The 22,880-nt window shown below is 38.7% G+C and overlaps 1 protein-coding gene across 1 annotated transcript; it reads left to right on the top strand.

The window, feature by feature from the left end:
- Positions 1 to 20,472, top strand: LOC119230314 (titin-like). The gene is made up of 6 exons (XM_054688542.1): positions 1 to 31; positions 14,621 to 14,724; positions 17,273 to 17,476; positions 18,963 to 19,250; positions 19,751 to 19,836; positions 20,224 to 20,472. The coding sequence occupies exons 2-6, from the start codon at positions 14,634 to 14,636 to the stop codon at positions 20,470 to 20,472; spliced, it is 918 nt and encodes a 305-aa protein (XP_054544517.1). The 5' UTR covers positions 1 to 31; positions 14,621 to 14,633.
- Positions 20,473 to 22,880: the final 2,408 nt, after the last annotated feature.

Raw genomic sequence — 22,880 nt, 5'->3', positions numbered from 1 at the left:
CCAGCTAAGGCGTGGACTTGGCAGAAGCTCTGTGAGTAGATTGAATTTGCGGAATGTTTGTTTCCAGAAAGATGCAGGTTCCAAGAGGCTTGGGGAAGGCAAAGTTGAGTTGAAGGTAGACAGACACAGAACCAACAGTACAGGATTTTTCCAGATGCTCCGTTTCCTGTCCCAAATATCTTATTTAGGTGGGTAATGGCTGTAACTGTTTTTTGTGATGTTTGAATTTTTTTGCTTTTTGTTAAAGTGATACATGCTTATTCCACCCTAATCACAGGACTGACACTTGAGCTTAAGAGACCTCTCTCCGTCATTTCCCCCTTGCATATATTTGATTTCCCTCATTTAGATTTCTTGAGCCTTTGGTCACTTACCCACACAAGTGCAAGAGGGCATCTTTCATGGAGAAAAAATTTTTTGTTAATTGTTTTTTATTTATTAACTAGATTTTTTTAAGTTTTAATTTTAATTTCACAATTGTTTTTAATACACTGTCACAGTATTTGGTCTTTTTTAAAAAAAGATTTATTTATTTATGCATACAAGAACTGGGGTACAGGCCAGAGGTGTGAATGGGTGAGAGGATTCACCAGAGACAGAGTGGGGAACAGAACAGGCAGATTGACTGAAATACACCCCTGCAGCAGGCAAGACAGGAGAGTTCTGCTGTGCCATGTGGGTACTCCCTGGCTGGGGAACGAACTTGTGCTGCAGCCGCTGCAGTGAGCTTCATAGGTTGGGTCTCAACCCCCTGCACCACCAGGGAGGCCCAATATTTGGTCTTTTTCAAAGAAGATTATATGTGCTTATTGTGAAATTTCAAACACTTCAGATAGAGATTTAGGTGGAAATGAAGTTTTCATCTTTACCCTGAGATTGCTAGGTCCATTATCTAAAGGAAATTACTCTTTAGTTGATTCTATATCATTCCAAAAGTTTACTATGAATTTTCATTAAATAAATATTAAATTAACATCTTTTATCTAGTAGAACATTGTATTAGAAGTCAGGGATGTGAAGGCCAACCTATATATTGTATTAGATTTAGGCAATTTAAAGAAATTACAGCCCACTGTGAGAATCAGGCAAAAATCAAGAAAATAACAAACTATCTAAAAACAGTGAGTGAGAACTGTGAAATAAACAGAGTGCTGTCATTGAAAGCAATATGCATTGTATACCAACCTGAAATTTGCTTTTTCACCTGCTGACATGATCTCTCTGGAGCAACTCATTATCCTTAATTGCTGGATAACATTCATGTCATGTTTATACCATAAATCATTCAACCAGTTCTTCATTGATTGACATTCAGGTTGTTTCCCAAATTTTCCCTCTTCAAGCACTGCTGCAATAAGCATCTTCATGCTCAGACCTCTGTTTTGTTGTCATCTGAATCTCACCTGACATATGCATGCAAATATTTTCCTCAGCCTCTTTAATTTGACCAAGGTATATTGTGCCATCCAAAATCATTTACTTGTTTCATGTGAGTTTCCAGAGTATCTTTTTTTTTTTTTTTTTTTTTTTTTTTTAAATATTAAATTTTATTTTTATATTCCCCCATACAATTGCAAACGCCCATTCTGACCCCAATCCTTCCCCTCCCGCCCCCACCCCCCAAAAAGTGTCTCTGGTTCATAGTTTTTTTGTTGATTTTGATTTTCACTTTCTTATATTCATTTTCCTGGTCCCTTATTTAAGTTTTCTAGATTCCTGCTATGAGTGAGACCATCCGGTATTTTTCTTTTTCTTTTTGGCTTATTTCACTGAGCATGATCCCTTCCAGTGCCATCCATGTTGCTGCAAATTGCATGTGTTTATCTTTTTTGAATGCTGAGTAATATTCCATGGTATATATGTACCACATCTTCTTGATCCAGTCATCTATTTTTGGGCATTTGGGTTGTTTCCAAAGCTTAGCTATTGTAAACAGTGCTGCTATAAACATAGGAGTGCAGGTGCTCTTTGGAATTGATGTTTCTGTGTCCTTTGGGTAAATACCTAGGAGTGGAATTGCTGGATCATATGGAAGCTCTATGTTTAGTAGGTCCAGAAATCTCCACACAGCTCTCCATAGTGGTTGGACCAGTTTGCACTCCCACCAACAGTGCACAAGAGTTCCTTTTTCTCCACATCCTCGCCAACATTTGTTGTTGCTAGTTTTTTTAATATGTGCCATTCTCACTGGTGTGAGATGGTATCTCATGGTAGTTTTGATTTGCATTTCCCTGATTACAAGTGATGTTGAACATTTTTTCATATGTCTGTTGGCCATTTTCATTTCCTCTTCAGAGAAGTTTCTTTTTAGCTCTTCTGCCCATTTTTTGACTGGATTATTTTCTTTGTTGTTGCTGAGTCTCATCAGCTCTTTGCAGATTTTTGTGATCAGTCCTTTATCATTAGTGTTGGGTGCAAAAATGTTCTCCCAGTTGGTGGGGTTTCTCTTTGTTTTTGTTATTGTCTCTTTTGCTGTGCAGAAGCTCTTTAATTTGATGTAGTCCCAGCTGTTTATCTTTCTCTTCACTATCACTGCTTTGGGTGATGTGTCTGTAAAGATGTCTTTGATGTGCAAATCCCGTAGTGTTTCGCCTATATTTCCTTCTATGTATTTTATGGTTTCAGTTCTTATGTCTAGTTCTTTAATCCATTTTGAGTTGATTTTTGTGTATGGTGTGAGGTAGTGGTCAAGCTTCATTCTTTTGCATGTAGCGACCCAGTTTTCCCAGCACCATTTATTGAACAAACTTTCTTTGCTCCAATGCATAGTCTTTGCTCCTTTGTCAAAGATTAGTTGACCATAAATCTGTGGGTTTATTTCTGGATTTTCTATTCGATTCCATTGGTCTGTATGTCTGTTCTTGTTCCAATACCATGCAGTTTTGATGATTATGGCTTTGTAGTATAGTTTGAAGTCTGGGAGTGTGATGCCTCCATTTGGCGGAGCAACATGGCGGCGAGGAGACGCTGCGAGTAAGATCTCCCATTAAAAAAAGTGAATAGGGAGGAAAAGCGGCAGGTCCCAGTGAGAACTGGGACACGGAAGATAAACGGGTGACGCCAGCGAACTGCCCGAAGAAGAAAGTGGCCATAAAAGAGGACTAGAAGGGAGGGAAGCGCAGAACCCTGCTCCCCTCCCCGCCCACAGAGGCGGCACTCTCCGACCCGCAGAGAGGAGGAAACAACAAACCAAAACAACCAACAAGAACAAACGACGCAGCAAGCGGGACTGTGAGCGGAAAGGAACTATTGCAGCCACCACACCCGTGAACGGGAGCTGAGGCGAACCCTGCAGGATCCGCCGCGGCGGTGAGCGAACGACTCCGGGCGCCATTAGAGAAGAACAAAGACCCCGGGAGACGCGCACACAGCCCGGGCTGCCGGTAAGCCTGCGCGGGAAACGCGGCGCGCCTGGCGCACTTGAAAAGCAAGTGCAGACCGGGATCGCGGCTGCCCAGGTCCCCGCGCCTGCGACCTAGGCTTGCGGGGAGACGACCTAGGCTTGCGGGGAGACGCACGGAGGTCCTCACTGAGGTGAAGGTCCCTCCCTGAGTAAGCAGGAACCAGGCGCCCAGGCACGGGAGCCGGGTGCAAAAGGCGCCATTCCCGCGCCACTGAACTGGGCTACAGCCCGCGTCCTGGACCTGAGGGCTTTGAACTGAGACCCGGGGCACGAAAATTCGGGGCGTGGGTTCTCCACGACGGTGGGGCACAAGGCAGACACAGCACCCCAAAGCTGTTGAGGTGTACCCTACCATTCCCGCTCTGTTCTCTGTCCCACGGGGTGGGGGGAGGCGAAAAACAGCCCCCAAGGACAATAGGAGAGATCTCTGGCGCCACCTAGCGACCAGGAAAAAAAAGTCACTAACACCCTATAAAACAGGACATCTCTTAAGTCTGCTTGAAAAGGGCAGAAGGTTTCTGGAGGACCCAGTGGCCAGCCGGGAAGTTATTCCACACCAGGCCCCTTCCGACCAGCAGTCTGAGCCCACAGAGGGAGCAGGCACCCACGTCCGGGGCAGACCGGGTGCGCAGAAGAGTGTGCCTGAAACCGGAGGCGCAGGGACTGCATCCCGCTTCGCCATTTGAGAACAGAGTATCTTAAGATAGTGTCTCCCATCTGTGAAATTACATGAGTATTTTCCTATTATTGTTACATATTTCATTGTGTTCTTTTTACTTTTAGATTTTCAGCTATTTGGGATTTATTTTACATGGTATGAGGTGCTCTCTTCTGAATAAATACCCAAATATACTGGCACCATTGCGAATTAAATCAACATAGATTAATTCCTCAGATTTGCATAGATCTATTTCTAGATATCTATTTAATAACCTATTTTTATGTTGCTGTGCCAATACTTGTACATACTTCAGAAGTTAAAGTTTGATTGCTATACTTTTATAGTAAGTTATAATTTCTGGCAAGGCAAGTTCCCTTTCATCGTTATTTTATTTTTTAAAAGCTGCCTAATAGCCTATTGTATCAATACCAATACTCCCTATTGACAGACACATGAGCTTTTGCAGTTTACATTTCCTATAACAAGGTTTGTTCATCATTTAGTATGATTCTATAAGGTGAATAGAAAACAAAAGTGACATGCTAATATGTTTCTGATCTGCTACCAGTTCACTTACTAATAGTTGACTCTTAGGTACACAGCTGCATTATTTTTGTAAGATGCAAATTTTCATTTCACCCAAATTAACTGCCATGACTCTATAGTGTTATTCACTATAATGTCAACCCCACAAATGTTAAATCTTTCAATATCAGGGAACTAGCATGAAAGCAATTTGTACCATACTAACTTTACTGTATACACAACCCTCTGACCCTCAGAACATTAGAGATAGAATGCTTAAATTGATAAGAACAGTCACCATACTGTAGAGAGACATAAGAAAGGGGCAGACAGCATCAAACCAATAACAAACCTTTACATCTGACTACAAAACTGAGGTAACCAGAGGAGGGAGTGGAGCATGGTGGAGGATTATTGGTACTTTAGTGTTGGAATGGTATGAAAATACATTTGTACAGGTTTGAACCTAAAACCCCTAAAACAAACACAATGCTGTAAACCAACGTTACCTCAATAAACATAATTAAGGGGGGAAAATGGTTAAACTGACAAATCCCTTGAATATCATTTTCTGGTGGTAATTCTTGCTCACACCCACTGACAAATATTATCCCCTAAGGTCTTTAAACAAAAATCTTAGAAACAGAGGTATGATGCAATTGACTTGGCTTTCCTGGTTCTAACAGTGACACAGGACCTTCATCTGCAAAGTCCTTTTGTGTCATGAACTCGTGAAAAACACTGTGAGTTAGTTCCTCCGGCTGCTCATGTAGCAGTGGGTTCTGATACTAAGAAATCCTGCCTTTCATGCTGACCTTCCCAGGGTGTTTGCTTGCCTCTTAAACATTAAAAAGAGAAGTTCCATCCAACGTCTCTAAGGACTAATGTACATCAATATTCTACAGTCTAAGAGTGTAATTGTCAAACCAGAAGTGGATTTATTTACCAAAATATAAACTACTTCATAAGTAAGTGATTGTTGTTAGCACCCGTGAAAAAATGGAAACCTTTACATTACAACAGAGAATACAAACTTGGTTTAAATCTCTTATAGATAATGTCAATCACAGAAAATTTTAAGTGTTTAGCCAGAGTACTACTGGTTTTCAGTTTCAATTCCTATCAAAGGAAAGTCTGAGAGAGGTGATAGTTAGCAAAGGTCAGTGGGATGTTATAAATCCTATCCATGGACCAGTGGCTGGAGCCCTAGTCCCATTTTTATTTTATTTTATTTATTTATTTATTTTTGTGGGACCCTCGCCAATGGCCTGGGAATGAACCAGCGCTGCAGAGGCTACGGGCAGCCTCGCAGCCCAGCGCTCAACCACTGCGCCACTAGGGGAGGCCCCATTTTTATTTTTTATACTGTATTTCCTTACCTTTCAATCAGTTGAATTTAGTGAGCTGTCATTTAGTTTTATGACTCTGGCTTTTGTTGAAAACTTCCACACCAACTATCAACATATAAATTTGGTGATTCCACCTGTCATAGGACTTTGCATACTATATATCACTCAGTATCCCCACAGTCAAGTTGTGCCTAAGTGTTTTTTTTTTTTTTTAATTCAGTGTTGGAAAAATTGTCCCACCCCTCAAAGAACTGATATGCTTCCCCTGTGTGAAGAATTATGACCCCATTTTTTTCAATTTCAGGGAAGTTCACTCTCAAACCTGAAGAGCCACTCAAGCAAATATAGGTATTCCTGGCTTCTGAAAGTTCACATTATATCACTTCACTTCAAGAAACATTTACATTAGTCCCTGTCTTCACTAATCTAAAGGAATCTGAAGAGCATTTGCACTTTTACAATAAAAATCAAATAGCAAAAATAGTAGTCAGGGTTGGTTTTGCAGCACCGTGAGAGCAGAGAGCAGCCTGAACAGCAAGTATCACCACCAACTGCCTTTTCTGGAAACTACTATCTTATCATTCCTACTTTATTATATGTTAATATCACCTTAGATTTTATGTGTAGTTGGTATGATTTGGTAGCTTATCTTTGGGGTCAGGGAATGCTCAAAAGTTTTTCTATATAAATTAATGGTAATTGCTTCTTCCCCTTATACCATTTCAGATTATGAAAGTTTTCATAAGTGATGTTGTTCTTGGTTTGTGAATTTATATTGTACTTTGACATGGTTTTAGTTTTCTACTATGTTTCTTATTAAGTCTTTCGGACACATATTCTTTTTTAAATTGTGTTGTTCTTATCAACATAATGTCGGTTTATGACACTATATGTGATTTAGGGGTATAAGTTCATACCTTTACAGATATACAGGCCTCTTTTATCATATTTTATGTGCTTTTGATGAAATGCCTCAATTCTTTTCTGAACTGACATGAAAATACCCAGCCCAAGTAATCCTTACCATGAAGAATTCTACTTTTGTTTCACCCAGCACTGCTTTCCTGCTTTTCTGGATTCCTGAGCACTTAATATCTCGAGCAAACATTTGGCTCTTACTTTTCATCATCTCTCCTTGCATTGCTCACAGCAACTTTGCCTTTCCAGCTAAGTGAAGATGTTATATTTTCTGTATTTCCCTATAGTTCTTGGTGACACTCAAAAATCACTTAAGAAGGAAAGTAAGGGGGCCTCCCAGGTGGTGCAGTGGGTTGAGCGCCATGCTATAAAGCTGTCTGAAGCCTCTGCAGAGTGGGTTTGATTCCCAGCAGGCCAGGGAGAAACCCACTTGGCATAGCAGACATCTCCTGTCTCGCCCGCTGCTCCCCTCAGTAGTGTCTTTGGTCCGTCTACCTGTTCTGCTCCCCGCTCTGTCTTTGGTGAATTCTCTCACTCCCTGTACCTCTGGCCTATACCCCAGTTCTTGTACAAATAAATAAAAAATCTTTAAAAAAAGAGAAGGAAAGAAAGGAGGAATAGGAAGAAGAGGAAGAAAATAACACAAGTATGAACTTCACATCAAAAATACATGTGCTGCATGTAGGGAAGAAGATGAGGAAAAAGAATATTAAATTTAAATAAATATCTAACAATAAAGATAAATGCTTAGGCTGTGGGGGCGGGAAGAGAGAGAGAGATTGTTTCTGTCTCTACAGATGGGTCAGGTGACAGGTCATGAAGCACATGCAATGGCATAATTAAAGAGAGTTTAGCAGAGAGATAATTACAATGTGTTCATAAACAGGTTAATGAACACTAACAGGGGATCAGGGGATCACAAAGAGCCCTGGGAGTAGCAACAGTACAAAGCCTTCACTATAAACTTGGGAAAGGAGCAGTTACCAGAACCCAAATAGAGTACCTGTAGGAAAGAGGTCCCTGATAGAAGAAAGTCATGACCAAACTACAGCTGAGCAAGGAGGGATCCGAGGTCCCCTCTAGGGATTATCTTTCCAGGTGCACAGAATTGAGTAGGAAGAGATGAGTAGTAGAGGGAGGGGAGATTAGAGGACCCCACATTTTGCTTTCATTGTCGGTGTTTGCTGCAAAAGGATACTATATAATTAAGTAAAGAGATGGTGGGAGGATAATTATTTGACTAGTTATTGTAAATACATGGGATAAAGCACAGAGATTAAAAAAAGCCTACATCTCTTCAATGGATACACTAAATCTTCAGAACTCCATATGATCATGGGCTATTATTTAAGGCTCCAACTGTCTTTTAAATATTTCAAAGCATACCTTTATTTTTTGAGACAGTAGAGCTGCCTTCAGGGTCATTTTTAGGTTTTTGTCCCATACAAGTCTCTTAATCTGAGAGGATTCATCCCTTAACATATCAGGCCTTTTAAAATATACCCATTACAAATTCAATTGATTAATTGACATGTCTTCTTAAGACATTTGATAAACATCGTATTTATTTTTGCAGATTCCTTTTTATGTATCAAAAAAACCTCATATTTTTTTCAGTTCCTAAACACATTTTTCTCCCTAAAGAACCCCTAATCCATAGGTCCTGCACATGCTGTGGGTTACTGGAGATAAAGTGCGCCTGACAGTCTTCCTTGGGCTTGTATAAAGCTTATCATTTGACAAGATCACCTCTAGGGTTCGTTATCTGAGGGTTGGGTATGATCTGGTTTATTGTTTCCTGTCCCAGGCCTCCAGAATCCCAGCTTATTTCTTCTTTAAAATTCCAGTTGTTCTTGGGTTTTGCTTTAATTCCTTTTATAAATATGTCAGTTTCTGAAGTCCCTTGGGGATGGACAAGACATATGTTTCCATGAGCTACTTTTGGTCTTTTCTAAGTTATCTTAGCAAACACTATCCTGAATATCCATGCAGGTATTTAGATAAATGACCAACTCAATATTACTAAGCATAGAAATGAATTTTCTTTTGTGTTATGTGTGGCAACAGCAAACAAATGAAATGCCCACTATATGTCAGGTTCTCGCTGTCCTGGGCACTGTCACATTCATACTGTCACTTAATCTTCTCAATAGCCCTTTGAAGTGGCTATTTCAATCCCCAGTTTAAACAGACAAATCTGAGTCTCAGAGGCTCAAGCGAAATGCCTGAGCCCATATAGCACAGGAGGAAATTCCTCACGCCCCCGGAGTCAATTCCACAGAGAAATTCAAGACTAACTTTTTGATCTTTCCTACTTTGGCAGAAGTTTCATACTAGTCTAAAATAATAATTTTTACCTTTTAATGGAACATTAAATTTTTTATGTTAATACACCTGTAAATAATTATAAAAATCAATTAATCTCATTTTAGTAAAATGATTATAACCAGAGGGAATAAAAATAGAGCAAAGGAAAGTCTCCTCTTGAATTTTTAGCAACACTTTCCTGCTGTTGACGTCTGCAGTGTAGCTTTGCCTGTCTTTATAACTCAAGAAACACAGACGATAATCATTAGAAAGGGTCATTTTGGTTAGCACAATCTCCCTTCTTCCCCCCCTACTTCCTGAATTTGCTATTCAACTTCCTCATGTAAAAATAACTCAATCATGAGTCTATATTTGAGCTTTAAAGTACTTTATGAATGGAAGGGACTTTATAGATATTATATTACTAGATTATTACTAAAATGCAAACTCCTTGAGGGCAGAGAGTTCTGTCTATTGTATGCTTTGCCAAATCTCAGTGACCGAACTGCTTAACATAGTATGAATACACACAAAAATATTTATACATTTATCAGAGATATTAATGATATTCTTTTCTCTCAGAAAGCCTGAAAAACTATACTCATTTTTCACATAACCCCTAGTAGGTACTTCCTTAGTGAATGGTTCTATGGCGGACAAGCAAAGTCTGATGTCACCAACTGTGTAGATAGTTATTGCCTGATTTGGATTTTGTTTAATTCTCAGTCATAGATTCCTGAGACTTGATGAGACATTTATGTGAACCATGATCCCTGAGAGTGCGGGCAACATAATTGTCTTCTTGGTCACCACTTATAGCTGTCTTCTAGGACAATGTCTGGCATAAAGGCACTCAATAGACAATTGTTGATACGTTAGCAATGAGAGGATCCAAAATCATAATAATTTAGCACAGTGTACAACATTAAGCATATGTTTAGTATTCATTAAATTGCCTTGACTATAATGCTCATAAAAAGAATCATGCTAGGCATTCCAGAACTAAGTAGGCATTATATTTGAATTATCAGCTGTTTGGGATTATCTGTGGGGCTCCTCCCCATTTTTAGGATAGAAAATTGAGATCTTACTGCACAGCAAACTCCATAGTTCTGAGTAGTCTTCAGTTTCCACTGGACTAGCTTAGTCTATTTCAACTATGGCACAGTCTTAAAACTACAGCTTACCATGAAATGAAGTACAGCTCATTAATCTAATAAGTTGACCTCTTTCTAATTAGCATTTTAGTTATTTCCTTCCTTCTTTCCATTCTGAATGTCATATAAGAAAGTAAATGCCAAAAGGCAAGGATATTGACAGCATGGCAAAGTATGAAAATGTATAAGAATAGTGAGTGACTAGTAGGCAAACTTGATGGATAGACTCTTGACATTATAATGTATTTATTGTCCATTTTCCTGGCACTTGAGCTCTCTGTATTGTACCAGGTCAAGTTACAGAAGTTGCAAGATTCTATTCACTCATTCCCTCTGATTTCCATAAGAATTAAAGTGGCTTCGTTTTGATTCCAACAAATGTAACAAAACAGTTTTTACATTAGGTTTAATGAATCTGAAAAACATAGATAGCGAATAGGAGAACACTCCAAATCAAAAAGATCACACACAGCTAGTCTTCTTTTGACTTATGATTGGCAGGTTGCCTGTAACATGGATTTCATTTAATAGGAAATAACTTTTAACATATATAGCATGAAATTATTTACTTCTGAATAAAGCAATCAAAAATGATTATGGGAGATAGAGTTTGTGGGGGTAAAATGATGCCACACATCCGATATCACTGATTGAGTAAAGAAGAAAAGTGTTTAAATAAATGCATGCTATCATCTTGTCTATGTAACTGTGCTACATGAGTTCTCCAGGATATATTAGCTTTCTCAAATATTAATAAATTAATTTTTATATAATTAATCACAAAATAGGAATACTTAGGTAGTTGGAAATTCTAATGCAAGGCCAAGTTCTGCCACAACAGGAAATTTTTTTATTACACATAAATTTAACTTAAATTTAATTTTTTTGCCTATTTTTTAAAGAAAAATCTTGTACCTTATGAACAGACAATTTTCTTCCTTTTAAGTAGAGTTTTGCAAATCTCTAGCTGAGCCATTATAAAGATCTTTTAACATGCTCTTTTGTATTTGAAATATCTCTTGCTTGAAATTAAATTCAGTCCTAAAATAGCTACTATATCATCTCCTAACCACTTCCCATTAGTAACAGCAAACTCCAGAGATTAGAAGAGCAGCCTCTGTAGACCTGGAAACAGAACCTTATGGATGATTTAGGCATAAGACTTGACTGTTCCTTAAGGCACAACACATGATATTTGTTAATATTAATGCCAGACAAAAATGAAAGCTGACAAAAGTGAAATTATAGTAATGTAGAGACTAAATCTAAACAGAGTTCAGATTTCATCTTTCAACAGTATTTATTTCAGGGCCATAGGAACACTTAGTTTATGAACACTTGGCTTAACTCTCCCCAAGTGCAGGTAGATTCTGGAGAAAGTATATAGTACACATGAGCTCTCTTCACTGCTAAGGTTTATAATCACTGATTCATCAAACAAGGTAAAGTTTTGTGTTTGAGATAAATTCCCTCATCTGTTGTCATGATTGACAGGTCCATTTGGTTGATTTTATGGGGGAAGGGAACAGGAACAGAGATTGACTCACAGTACAGAGTCCTCAGGTTGAAGGCTACTTTGTATGACCGCCCATGAGCATCTTCTATTGTCACATAATCTCTTCAGAACAGTGTTTTTAGATTTATAATGGACAGCTAAGGCTCTTCCCTGAACATCAACACAGTTATTCTTTAAACACGGCTCTATTTCTTTGGTGAAGCCTCCTTTGAGGTGCTAAATTTAGTACTGCCAATCAGAGGAACAGGTGGTATGTGACACTACCAAATAGGTCCCTCTCCCATCATGCTTCCCGAAGAGAGCCAATCACAGGGAGCCCTGCAGGAGGATGTGGCCTGTCAGCAGATCTGGGGAATATAAAGGCAGGGGCCTGACGCTGGCTCTTGAGCAGTCGTGCATTCCCAGCCTCGCCTCGGGTGTAGGGATTGCATAGAAAAGCAAAACTACACAGTCTTAACTGTGTAGTTTTGTTTTTAAGATTAGAGGCTCACTGATTCATGTTGAGATGGTCGAAAAAACCAACTCGCTATAGGACGTCGTTTCAAAAGCAACCTTGGGCTTAGTCCCATCCTTTTCGGGCACTCGTGAGAAATCAGGTGAGTAGCATCTTTTTTGGTTTTTAATAGTAGAGTCCCTTTCTTACTCATTTCTAGCTCCTGACTATCTTTGAATGACAAATGCCTATACAAAGTGTTGGTCTAACTACTTCTCACTGGTGATCTACTCTCTGAATCAGCTTGTTAAGATCCATTTTAAAAATATGTGAACATTTTCCTCTAAAAGGTTTAATGCTTTTGCATAACAGCATGGTCAATGATTCAAATTGTTTAAATGCACCTAATATTCTAAATGTGTTCAAGTTAAGGTTTGCAAGGATCACAGAAATGTTTGCTTTTTTGTAATAGGCTCGTTTTGTCTGTTGAGAATGTTCAAGGTTATAGTACTCAGTGATAAAGTGAGACACACCAAGAATAGCTCTGATAAAATGCATGTGGTATCAGCTACACCCTGATGACTTTTTAAGGGAATCAACTGCTGAGGTATCAGTTGCAAGACAGTGACAGAACACTTGCCTGCTGTCAGTCAACATTGGCGAGTTTATTTTGGGGGCATGACATTTTAGCTGCATACCATCAGCCCTAGTTTGACAAAGGCCTCTAAAGAGCAAGTGCTAAAACACCAAAATGTATGTAGATGATAGGAATTAAAAACAATTTAGGCCAGACAATATATTTAGAAATTTGGGGTTAAGCTGTGTAATTATCTCTTAAAATATTCAGAATCTTATTATGATATATTTTAATTCAACTCATAATCAAATTATATAATTTCAGCTAAATGTTGATGCTAAGAAGAGTAAGAAATAATATATTAGAGACTTTTTTTCTAAATACACTTTGATTTCCATCTTCCTAGAATTAAATTACTAACTTTTACATACTGCTAAATACATAGATATATAATACATAAGTAGAGTTTAAGACTATGGCTTTTTTTAGAAGATGCACTAGCTTGCAAATAGAAAAAGTTAGATACTAATAGATAATATGCTACAATAATTAGAAACTCTTGACAAAAGTTTCATAATAACTTTTGGATATCATCTGAATTTTCCAAACACAAATTTTATTATTTCAGAGAATTTTAGTTTAATTTCCTATGTAACTAAGCAGAAATTTACAATAAGGCACAGAATTATCATTAGGAAAATTATTGCTCCATAAAATTTTAGTTATCAAAAAAACTATGAAAAATAGTGTGAAGCAATTAGCAGTTGAAAATCTGCTTTTTATTTCAAAATAGGGGAAAAGTCACACAGAATTACAAGGTTTTTATGCATCAAAATATTGTTCACATCATCTCTCTGATAGACAAATGACTTTCTTCTACTTAAAAAAAGGCACTTGACTGAAAATTTCTTATTCATTTCTTTGATTTTGAATGTTTATGTTATATATAAAGCATAGCTCTTTTCATCTACATTTTACACCAATCTTCCAATTTTATTTTACCATTTGCATATTTTTTCCTTATTAAGATTTCAAATCAGTGTTTTTCTTTCAGTGCAATAAAAATTTGACTACCCATATACACTTGAGTTTTCCTGAATATCCACTTTAGCAGTAGCAACATTTATTTATTGAGCAATTACAATATGAAGAAATATTGAGAAATAACAAAGCACTGCATGCTATCTACAAAAAGTTTGCATATTTGACAAGGTTTGCCAAAACTTTTAAAGGAAGGAATTTCAAAATTCAATTTTTTTAATTTAGTCATTATTTGAAACGATCACCTGATTATTTAAAGTAATATCTAAATCTATGTTAACTTTATAAATATACAGTGGGTAAAAAATATGTGGAGGAAAGAAATAATTACAATAATTGTCTCTCAAACATTGAACTGGTGTGCAGAAACTCATTTTACACTTTTAACACATTGTTTATTATTTTCACCACCCCACCCCACCCCCCACAATCCCCAGATTTCCCTTTTGGTAAGACTGGGTTTCATTCTTTGACCACTAGGGTGCATTCCTTGCTCGGCTTGTCTATTCTTTTTTACATTTTCATTTAAATTTGTTAATATATTGGGCTTCAAGGCAACTCAGATGCCAACTGGTCAGATTCAAGCCTCAGAGGAGAAGGCCTGAACATCGCCTATGCCCACAGGCGACTTGCAGAGCAAGCTGTGTAGAAACTGGGTGTCTCTGTCACTTACAAAGTAGCTCCAGCATTGCCCTGAGCTATAACATGCTAACTGATTTCTCTTCCTTTTCAGAGTGCCTGAAAAGATGACAACTCAAGCACCGACGTTTAAGCAGCCGTTACAAAGTGTTGTGGTACTGGAGGGTAGTACCGCAACCTTTGAGGCTCACGTTAGTGGTAAGCTTCCACCTGCACACTTTCCTCTGCTTTCTTCATCTCCCCTCCAGCAGGCTGACTTTGCTCTAGGGCTTGGTGGCATGCTCTTAAGCCCTGCTTTTCCTTTGTAAAATTGGTCCAACTCTATGGAAGGGTCGTTATAAAGGTGTACTGCTCACAAAGTGCTGACAAAATCTGACACTATAATGGTGTGGAAATGTTTTATTCATATTCATAATTATGCATAGCAATATATTTGCATTGAATTAAAATTCCTGTCAGAATCCAGCTGCTAAGTAGGGCCATATTTGTTTATCCCACACTTGGGTTCATCTGCAGAGCCAGACTGGAAGCCCAGGATTTAAGCCCAAGCCCGGCCATAGAGCTGCTGGGCAGGTGACCTGCCTCCATTGTTTTATATGGGAAACAGTGATACAATTGACTTTCCTCAGAAGCAGAACTTTTCACTGAAAATTAACTAAAAGCTAACTCCTAATTTTTTAATCTTTTATTTTTAATATTTATTAACTCTAGTAAATTAGAAGATGTTCCAATCATTCTGAAATGACCACAAATAAGATAGGCCCTTCTGGTCTGAGGATTAAAGAGAAATAAGTATTGGCCTTAGAATTTTATTTTTTTAGAATTTTATTTTAAAGTAAGTTATTTCTTTTTTCCCTTTATAACTCAGTTCAGGGACAGTTCCGGAAAAATGAATGTTTTCTGGGGCCTATCCTTTTGTGAAAAAGATGGGAATAATATACAATATTATAAATAGTCCTAAAATTATTTAATATTCTCTTCTGTGTTATCATAACTGTTCATGGAATCATAACTGGTCATATAAGAGTATATGGGTGAAATGAAAATCATACTTGATGAATCTGCATGGTACAGTGCCTTTTTTTAATTTTATGGCTTATAATATAGATATAAAGTAAGATTTACTTTTCCTTTCTCTTTTATGTACCAATCCTATTCATAACTGGGTAGTACTTTATTTTAGATTGCACAGTGTAAGCGCAGGAATGGCCACGGAGCAGGTTTTCTATGATCCCATGCAGACGGGATAAGGGAGGAGAGAGTCCTGGAGACTCTCTCCAGTGCGGGTTTTCAGGCTTTTATTGGGATTTACCAGGTACATGGCAGGCAGGGGTCCTGGGGGTCAGGAGGCTGGGAATCCTCCTGGCCCCCAGCAAATCTTCACTCTTTCTGGGCTTTCTGGAGTTCTCTCTGCTTCTCTGCTCTCAGCTTCTCTGCTCCTGCTGGCGTCCCCATGATGCCACCCTTAAAAGCCCAGTCTTAGCCCAGGTGAATCCCATCTACATGTGCCCACACCCTACTCCAGGTGCCCGCCATCAGGCATGCATTCAAGACTGCAGGGTTCTGTCATCTATCCTAATGGCGGGAGGGCAGAAAAGCCTGACACTTTTACCTTCCCTACACACAGGTACCATGTAATCACTATTTTCTGTCATATATGCATAGAGAGGCCATTTCAACCCTTCTAGATGTGTCATAAACTCTGACTTCCAAATAATTTACGTGCAAATCTTGCAATGCCCAGTTACCACTGAACTGAGCAAAACACATATGGTGTCACTGGGAACATTGCCTTGTAGAGTAGTAGAATCTGGCTTCTTCATAGCTTCTTGTTCCATCACACTATGTGCTAATAAATTCTTAGAAAAACACCGCTGAAAATATTTCATACCCATGAATTAGTCAAATAAACTATTCACTTGGCCACAGTGGGAGATTGGCTACTATAAGAAAAATAAAATAAAACTTTCTCTTGGTCATCTGCACCTCTTCAGTTTAAAAAGAAAAATCATCAGCCGGTAGGACAAATGCCAAATAAACAGTGCTCTAAATTTGCCTCATGCCTTCTGAGCACACAGAATTTTAATCTACTGAAACCATCAAACCGTGCTCATGTAGTGCTTAGCTCTACAATCCATGGTGGGTGAAGCAAATCTGACTTTTCTACCTGCAATTCCAATTACACATGTTTCCAGATACTAGGTTTGGCATTGTGAAGAAATGCTCTCCACCATTTAGCATTTTTCCTAATTGCTCCTTTGAAACGCAACAGAGTTTAGGAAGGTGGTTTCCCTGCAATTGCTTGTTAAACAGAACTTTCAGAGCCCTTTGCTGCCTTTGCTCTTCACTTGTTTGAAAGATACAGTAGCCATCTTTTATTTCAGTTTCCTGGTTTCTTGTATAAATCTCTTTCATGATTATAATGATGTCTATTAAATTGCATCAGATAGAGCCTTGTGCATAAGATGGAAATCTTGTTCTCTGTATGCTACTGCTCACAGAAGGTCCTTGGAAGAATAAGCCAGCCTCTTTTGGCCTCTGTTCCCTCCCCTCTAAAATGAAGGTGATGGCTTCCACGTGGACCCACAGACCTTCCTTATGATCTGCACGTTCACACTTTGTCTTGTTGCTGGCAGGTTTTCACTATAGCTTTTACAGGTTAGGACAAGGTAATGAACATACTAGACAGGACAGAACTTTGCACTGCCTCATTCAAACATGACATTGAGTTGTTTTTGTTTTCCAGGTTTCCCAGTTCCTGAGGTGAGCTGGTTTAGGGATGGCCAGGTGATTTCTACTTCCACTCTGCCCGGCGTGCAGATCTCTTTTAGCGATGGCCGCGCTAAACTGACGATCCCCGCCGTGACAAAAGCCAACAGTGGACGATACTCCCTGAGAGCCACCAATGGATCTGGACAAGCGACTAGTACTGCTGAGCTTCTCGTGACAGGTAGGTTGGAGGAGGCTGTCCATCCCTTGCACCCCACTGCACACAGGGCATCACCAGTATGTGGGGAGGGGTCGGTAAATGCCACGGTTGTTGTAGCTGTGAGGAAGAGAATAGCCCACTGGAGGCTGAATTGATAGCATAGTACTTTGTTTTATGGAATTTAATTTAACTTTCAAAATGCAACACAAAAGGGACTGAGAATCAGTTCCTCTGTACACTTATTAACACTCAAAAGTATACTAAAGAAATGATTTAAATCATATTTTTGAATAAGTAGAAAAAATTCATACCTTGTTTGTAAGCCTACTAAGTAAGGAGAGAGATCTCTGGAAATTCACATTTTTAATAAACATCTAGATGATTCTGATGCAGGTGGTCCTTTTAAAAACTACCCATTTAAGAAATACTGTTCTTAATATAATGTTTAATGATTTGTGCTTTGCTTTCCATTTCTAACTGTATATACACAGCAAATATGCATAAAAGAAGGCAAATGCTTCTTTTTGATTCAAAATCATGGCACAGTTTCCCCAGAAAAATTATCACCAGCTTCATGACATGTCACTTTTCTCCATTCATTTCTGCACAGTAAAACACAAAACATTGGTAATGCACATTGTATTACTTTACACATTACACAACAATATTTTTCATTGCCTTCTTAGTGTTACATACATTTATTCAGTAAGCTATTTCTTCAGCACTGTTCAATTATAGGACTGCAGTTGACCTAAACAGAAGGCACATCAGGTAACCTCAGGTATGAAGTTTAACATCAGTTCAGAAAATTCAGAAATGGAAAATGCACAAGCTCGGTAGCATCTGCTGTTTATTACACACACACAAAAATCAAAATTAATCCCTTTCACCCTTCATATCCTATAAAAATTTTCTTTCAACATCATTCACCGTAAAATCCCTTCTGTGGCATAACTCACATTAAACCTTGTCATTATGTGGATTAATATTTTAAATGCAAGTAAATATTTGGGTTATTTGAATCCTGGTCAAATTGAAAACTATCTCAGGGTAATTTTAAATTAAATTGACATTAGATGGTTCTGTACCTCATAGTTGTGTCTATCAAACCAACCTTTGCTGTTCTTTTTTATGCAACTTACAGAAATATGTAAAGTTGTCTTAACATGTTAATATTGTGCTAGATATAAGATTGGGAGGAAATACCAGAAAGATTCTCTAGAAGTTTTATAACAAGACCTAGGCTTTTTCTTTACCAAAAAACCTGGTCTCCTAGAACTGCTAAACAAAATAAAGCAATTGAAGGTGGCAGGATTGCCTTCTGCCACCTCCTGGCTCCACTTTCTGCTGTCATCTGCTGGATAAGCTGGGCTCAAGGACAGTCAAGGAGACTTGGTTCAGTGAGTCCTCACCACCTGTTTTTGGGACTGGAGCTGTGATTGTTTAAAAATAGCCTGTTGGGAGTACCCTGGCTGGCAGGCCTGATTTTCATCTCTTCTCCCTGCAGCCGAGACAGCGCCACCCAACTTTGTTCAACGACTGCAGAGCATGACTGTGAGACAAGGAAGCCAAGTGAGACTCCAAGTCAGAGTGACTGGAATCCCTACACCTGTGGTGAAGTTCTACCGGGACGGAGCCGAAATCCAGAGCTCCCTTGATTTTCAAATTTCACAAGAAGGCGACCTCTACAGCTTACTGATTTCAGAAGCATACCCTGAAGACTCTGGGACCTATTCAGTAAATGCCACCAATAGCGTTGGAAGAGCTACTTCGACTGCTGAATTGCTGGTTCAAGGTATGTACTAGAGGTTGAAGAACAGATAAAAAAGGGGGGAGGGATGATTTAAGATGAAATGGGCCAGGGATGCCCCTACCTCCACTCCAAGGTCCTGCTGATGGTGTGAGCTGAAACCAAAGCTGGCTTTTTAACATCCATGAAAAGAAAAGTCACTGGGTTTCTAAGCTGGAGCTGAGAATCATTGAAGCAGTATGTGGTTATTTATTAACCCCAATATAAGTGAGAAAATATTGCCATCAAGTCATTTATGTTTTCAATTACTGGCAAATAATGCAATTTTAAAATTATTCTAAATAAATTTTTATCTAATAATGAATATTTTCAGCTTTTCAACTTTTAAAACTGATTTATGTTCATACAATGTCCCAAACATTCTGCATGTTCTTCCATTGAGACACCTAGAAAATTGGATTAACTGTGTTATCATAATTGGCACAATCCCTTTAAAAATGATACAGTTTGCCCCCAACTAAATATTTATTTTCCCCCTCCTATAGGTGAAGAAGTAGTACCCGCTAAAAAGACAAAGACAATAGTTTCGACTGCTCAGATTTCAGAAACACGACAGACCCGAATTGAAAAGGTATTTTTTCTTTACTGTTAGTTTTTTTTTTTAAAGATTTATTTTTATTTATTTATTTATTTATACAAGCACTGGGTACAGTCAGAAGCGCGGGAGGGTGAAAGAATTCACCAGAGCCACCAGAGCCAGAGCAGGGAGCAGAGCAGGCAGAGGGACCGAAGTGCGGGCGGCAGGAGAGGTCTGTGCGCCATGTGGGACCCTCCTCCAGTGGCCAGAGAGCAGCCAGGGATCGAACCGGCACTGCAGAGGCTGCGGGCAGCTTCGCAACCCAGCACTCAACCGCTGCGCCACTGGGGAGGCCCATTTACTGTTAGTTTTTTAACTTTTTAGATTGTTGCTTTGCCAACCATTCTTCCTCACCCTAGATTTTATTTTCATCTTTTACAGAAGATTGAAGCCCACTTTGATGCCAGATCAATTGCAACAGTTGAGATGGTCATAGATGAAACCACTGGGCAACAGCTGCCACATAAAACACCTCCCAGGATGCTTCCTAAACCAAAGTCAAGGTCTCCAACCCCACCATCCATTCCAGCCAAGACACAGTTGGCTCGACAGCAGTCTCCATCGCCAATAAGACACTCCCCTTCTCCGGTCAGACATGTGCGGGCACCGACCCCATCTCCTGTCAGGTAAAATCTTTTTAAAGAGATCAGGTGGGTGATGATGCATGGGTGAATTGGTGGAAGAAATTCTCTGGGGACTACACCTGCACAGGGGTGGTGGGGAGAGGGGGAAGCAAATGTTGTTCATGATGTAAAATATATATAAATAAATAAATTTTAAAAAAGAAAAAATAAAGAGCTCAGATAGGGTCAGTATGCATTTTTAAATTAAGTTTCACCCAAGAAGGACAGAAATAGAAGGAAGCAGTCAAAATGTAACATGTTGTAAAAGAGGTGAGTCAAAAGGCACTGAAATTATCTTTATATGTCCTCACTATTCATAAGTGTATTGGAGAACCTTTAAAACTCTAATTTTATTTTTTATTTTTATATCATTTAATAAATATCTACTTTAGGGGTCAAAGAAAAGAACAGTGGAATGAAAAGAGCACAGAATTTAGAGTTGGAAATGTTATGTTCTATAAACCTATCACTTGCGAAGTGTATGATTTGGGGAAATAATTCAAATAAAACAGTCTCTACAATGTATTGAGCACTTTGTCTAGTCAGTCACTTGGCTGGACCTCGTGTAATTATGGAACTGTGCATCTCATTAAATGTTTACACAACCTCTAAGAATCATCATTCCTAATTTCATCAATAAGTGACTGGAGCTAAAGATGTTAAATAATTTGCTTAAGGTCTTAGCAGTGTCATTTGCAATCTAAAAAGCATTGTAATAAGACTAATCTCCAGATGTGCAGTAAAGATTCAATGAGATAATTAGTTGAAGATGCTTTGTAAAGAGAAAAAAATTATACAAATATCCTTGTACTAAGGTAATAAGCGAAACCAATATTGCATAGTTTTATGTTACATTCTCTAGGACGTAAAGCAGATTCCTATGCTGAGTCAATAGGAACACATTTTTTTTTTATAATAAATTTTATTTTTATATTCCCCATACAATTGCAACCCCCCCATTCTGACCCCAATCCCTCCCCTCCCGCCCCCACCCCCAAAAAGTGTCTCTGGTTCATAGTTTTTTGTTGATTTTGATTTTACTTTCTTATAGTTATTCATTTTCCTGGTCCCTTATTTAAGTTTTCTAGATTCCTGCTATGAGTGAGACCATCCAGTATTTTTCTTTTTCTTTCTGGCTTATTTCACTGAGCATGATCCCTTCCAGTGCCATCCATGTTGCTGCAAATTGCATGTGTTTATCTTTTTTGAATGCTGAGTAATATTCCATGGTATATATGTACCACATCTTCTTGATCCAGTCATCTATTTTTGGGTATTTGGGCTGTTTCCAAAGCTTAGCTATTGTAAACAGTGCTGCTATAAACATAGGTGTGCAGGTGCTCTTTGGAATTGATGTTTCTGTGTCCTTTGGGTAAATACCTAGGAGTGGAATTGCTGGATCATATGGAAGCTCTATGTTTAGTAGGTCAAGAAATCTCCACACAGCTCTCCATAGTGGTTGGATCAGTTTGCACTCCCACCAACAGTGCAGGAGAGTTCCTTTTTCTCCACAACCTCGCCAACATTTGTTGATGAACACATTTTTTAAAGTGAGCATGTACCGTAAGGATTCAGAAATTATGTAGCCACGTGTAAGTTATCCACAGCAGGTTTGAAACTATAGGATTTGTTTTTACATGCTGCACTAGAAAATAGGCAAAAATCTGGAGTAAACAAAAAAGTATTTCTTGATCAATTTAAATAAAGTAAAAAAAATTAGAGTTCACCAAGAAAATTTTAAAAGAAGAATGAGATAGTTGACATAGAAACATTCACACTTACTCTGAAGTTATTCAACAGTATAATATTGGTAAATGAAGAGAAATATATCAGGAGAACAGAAAGGAGTCCAGAAAACAATTTAAGATATAGTGAATTCAACTTTTAGTCAAAGTGACCTTTTAGTTCAGTGAGGAAAAGGATATTTTACTCAACAAAAAAACGGTGGCCTGGTAAACTCTTGCTTCATCTGGAAGAAAACAAACATAAACCTCACCTCTTGTCATTTACAAGACAAATCTCCTGACTGAAGAGGTAAATTTAGAAACAAAACCCAAAAATACGTAAGAAGAAAATTTGGGGAAATATTGGTGAGGAAGCACTTTTTTTTTTTTTTTTTTTTTTTTTTTAAACATACTTTTTTTTTTTAAGATTTATTTTTATTTATTTATACAAGCACTGGGTACAGTCAGTAGCACGGGAGGGTGAGAGAATTCACCAGAGCCAGAGCGGGGAGCAGAGCAGGCAGAAGGACCGAAGGACACTGCTGAGGGGAGCAGCGGGCGGCAGGAGAGGTCTGCGCGCCATGTGGGACCCTCGCCCGGTGGCCGGGGGAGCAGCTGGGGATCGAACCGGCGCTGCAGAGGCCACAGGCAGCTTCGCAACCCAGCGCTCAACCACTGCGCCACCGGGGAG

The sequence above is a fragment of the Talpa occidentalis genome, unplaced genomic scaffold, assembly GCF_014898055.3.
Source record: "Talpa occidentalis isolate TD23 unplaced genomic scaffold, MPIMG_talOcc4v2.1 talOcc4.64, whole genome shotgun sequence".
Lineage (NCBI taxonomy): Eukaryota > Metazoa > Chordata > Mammalia > Eulipotyphla > Talpidae > Talpa > Talpa occidentalis.
This window is presented reverse-complemented; position numbering and strand designations above follow the sequence as displayed.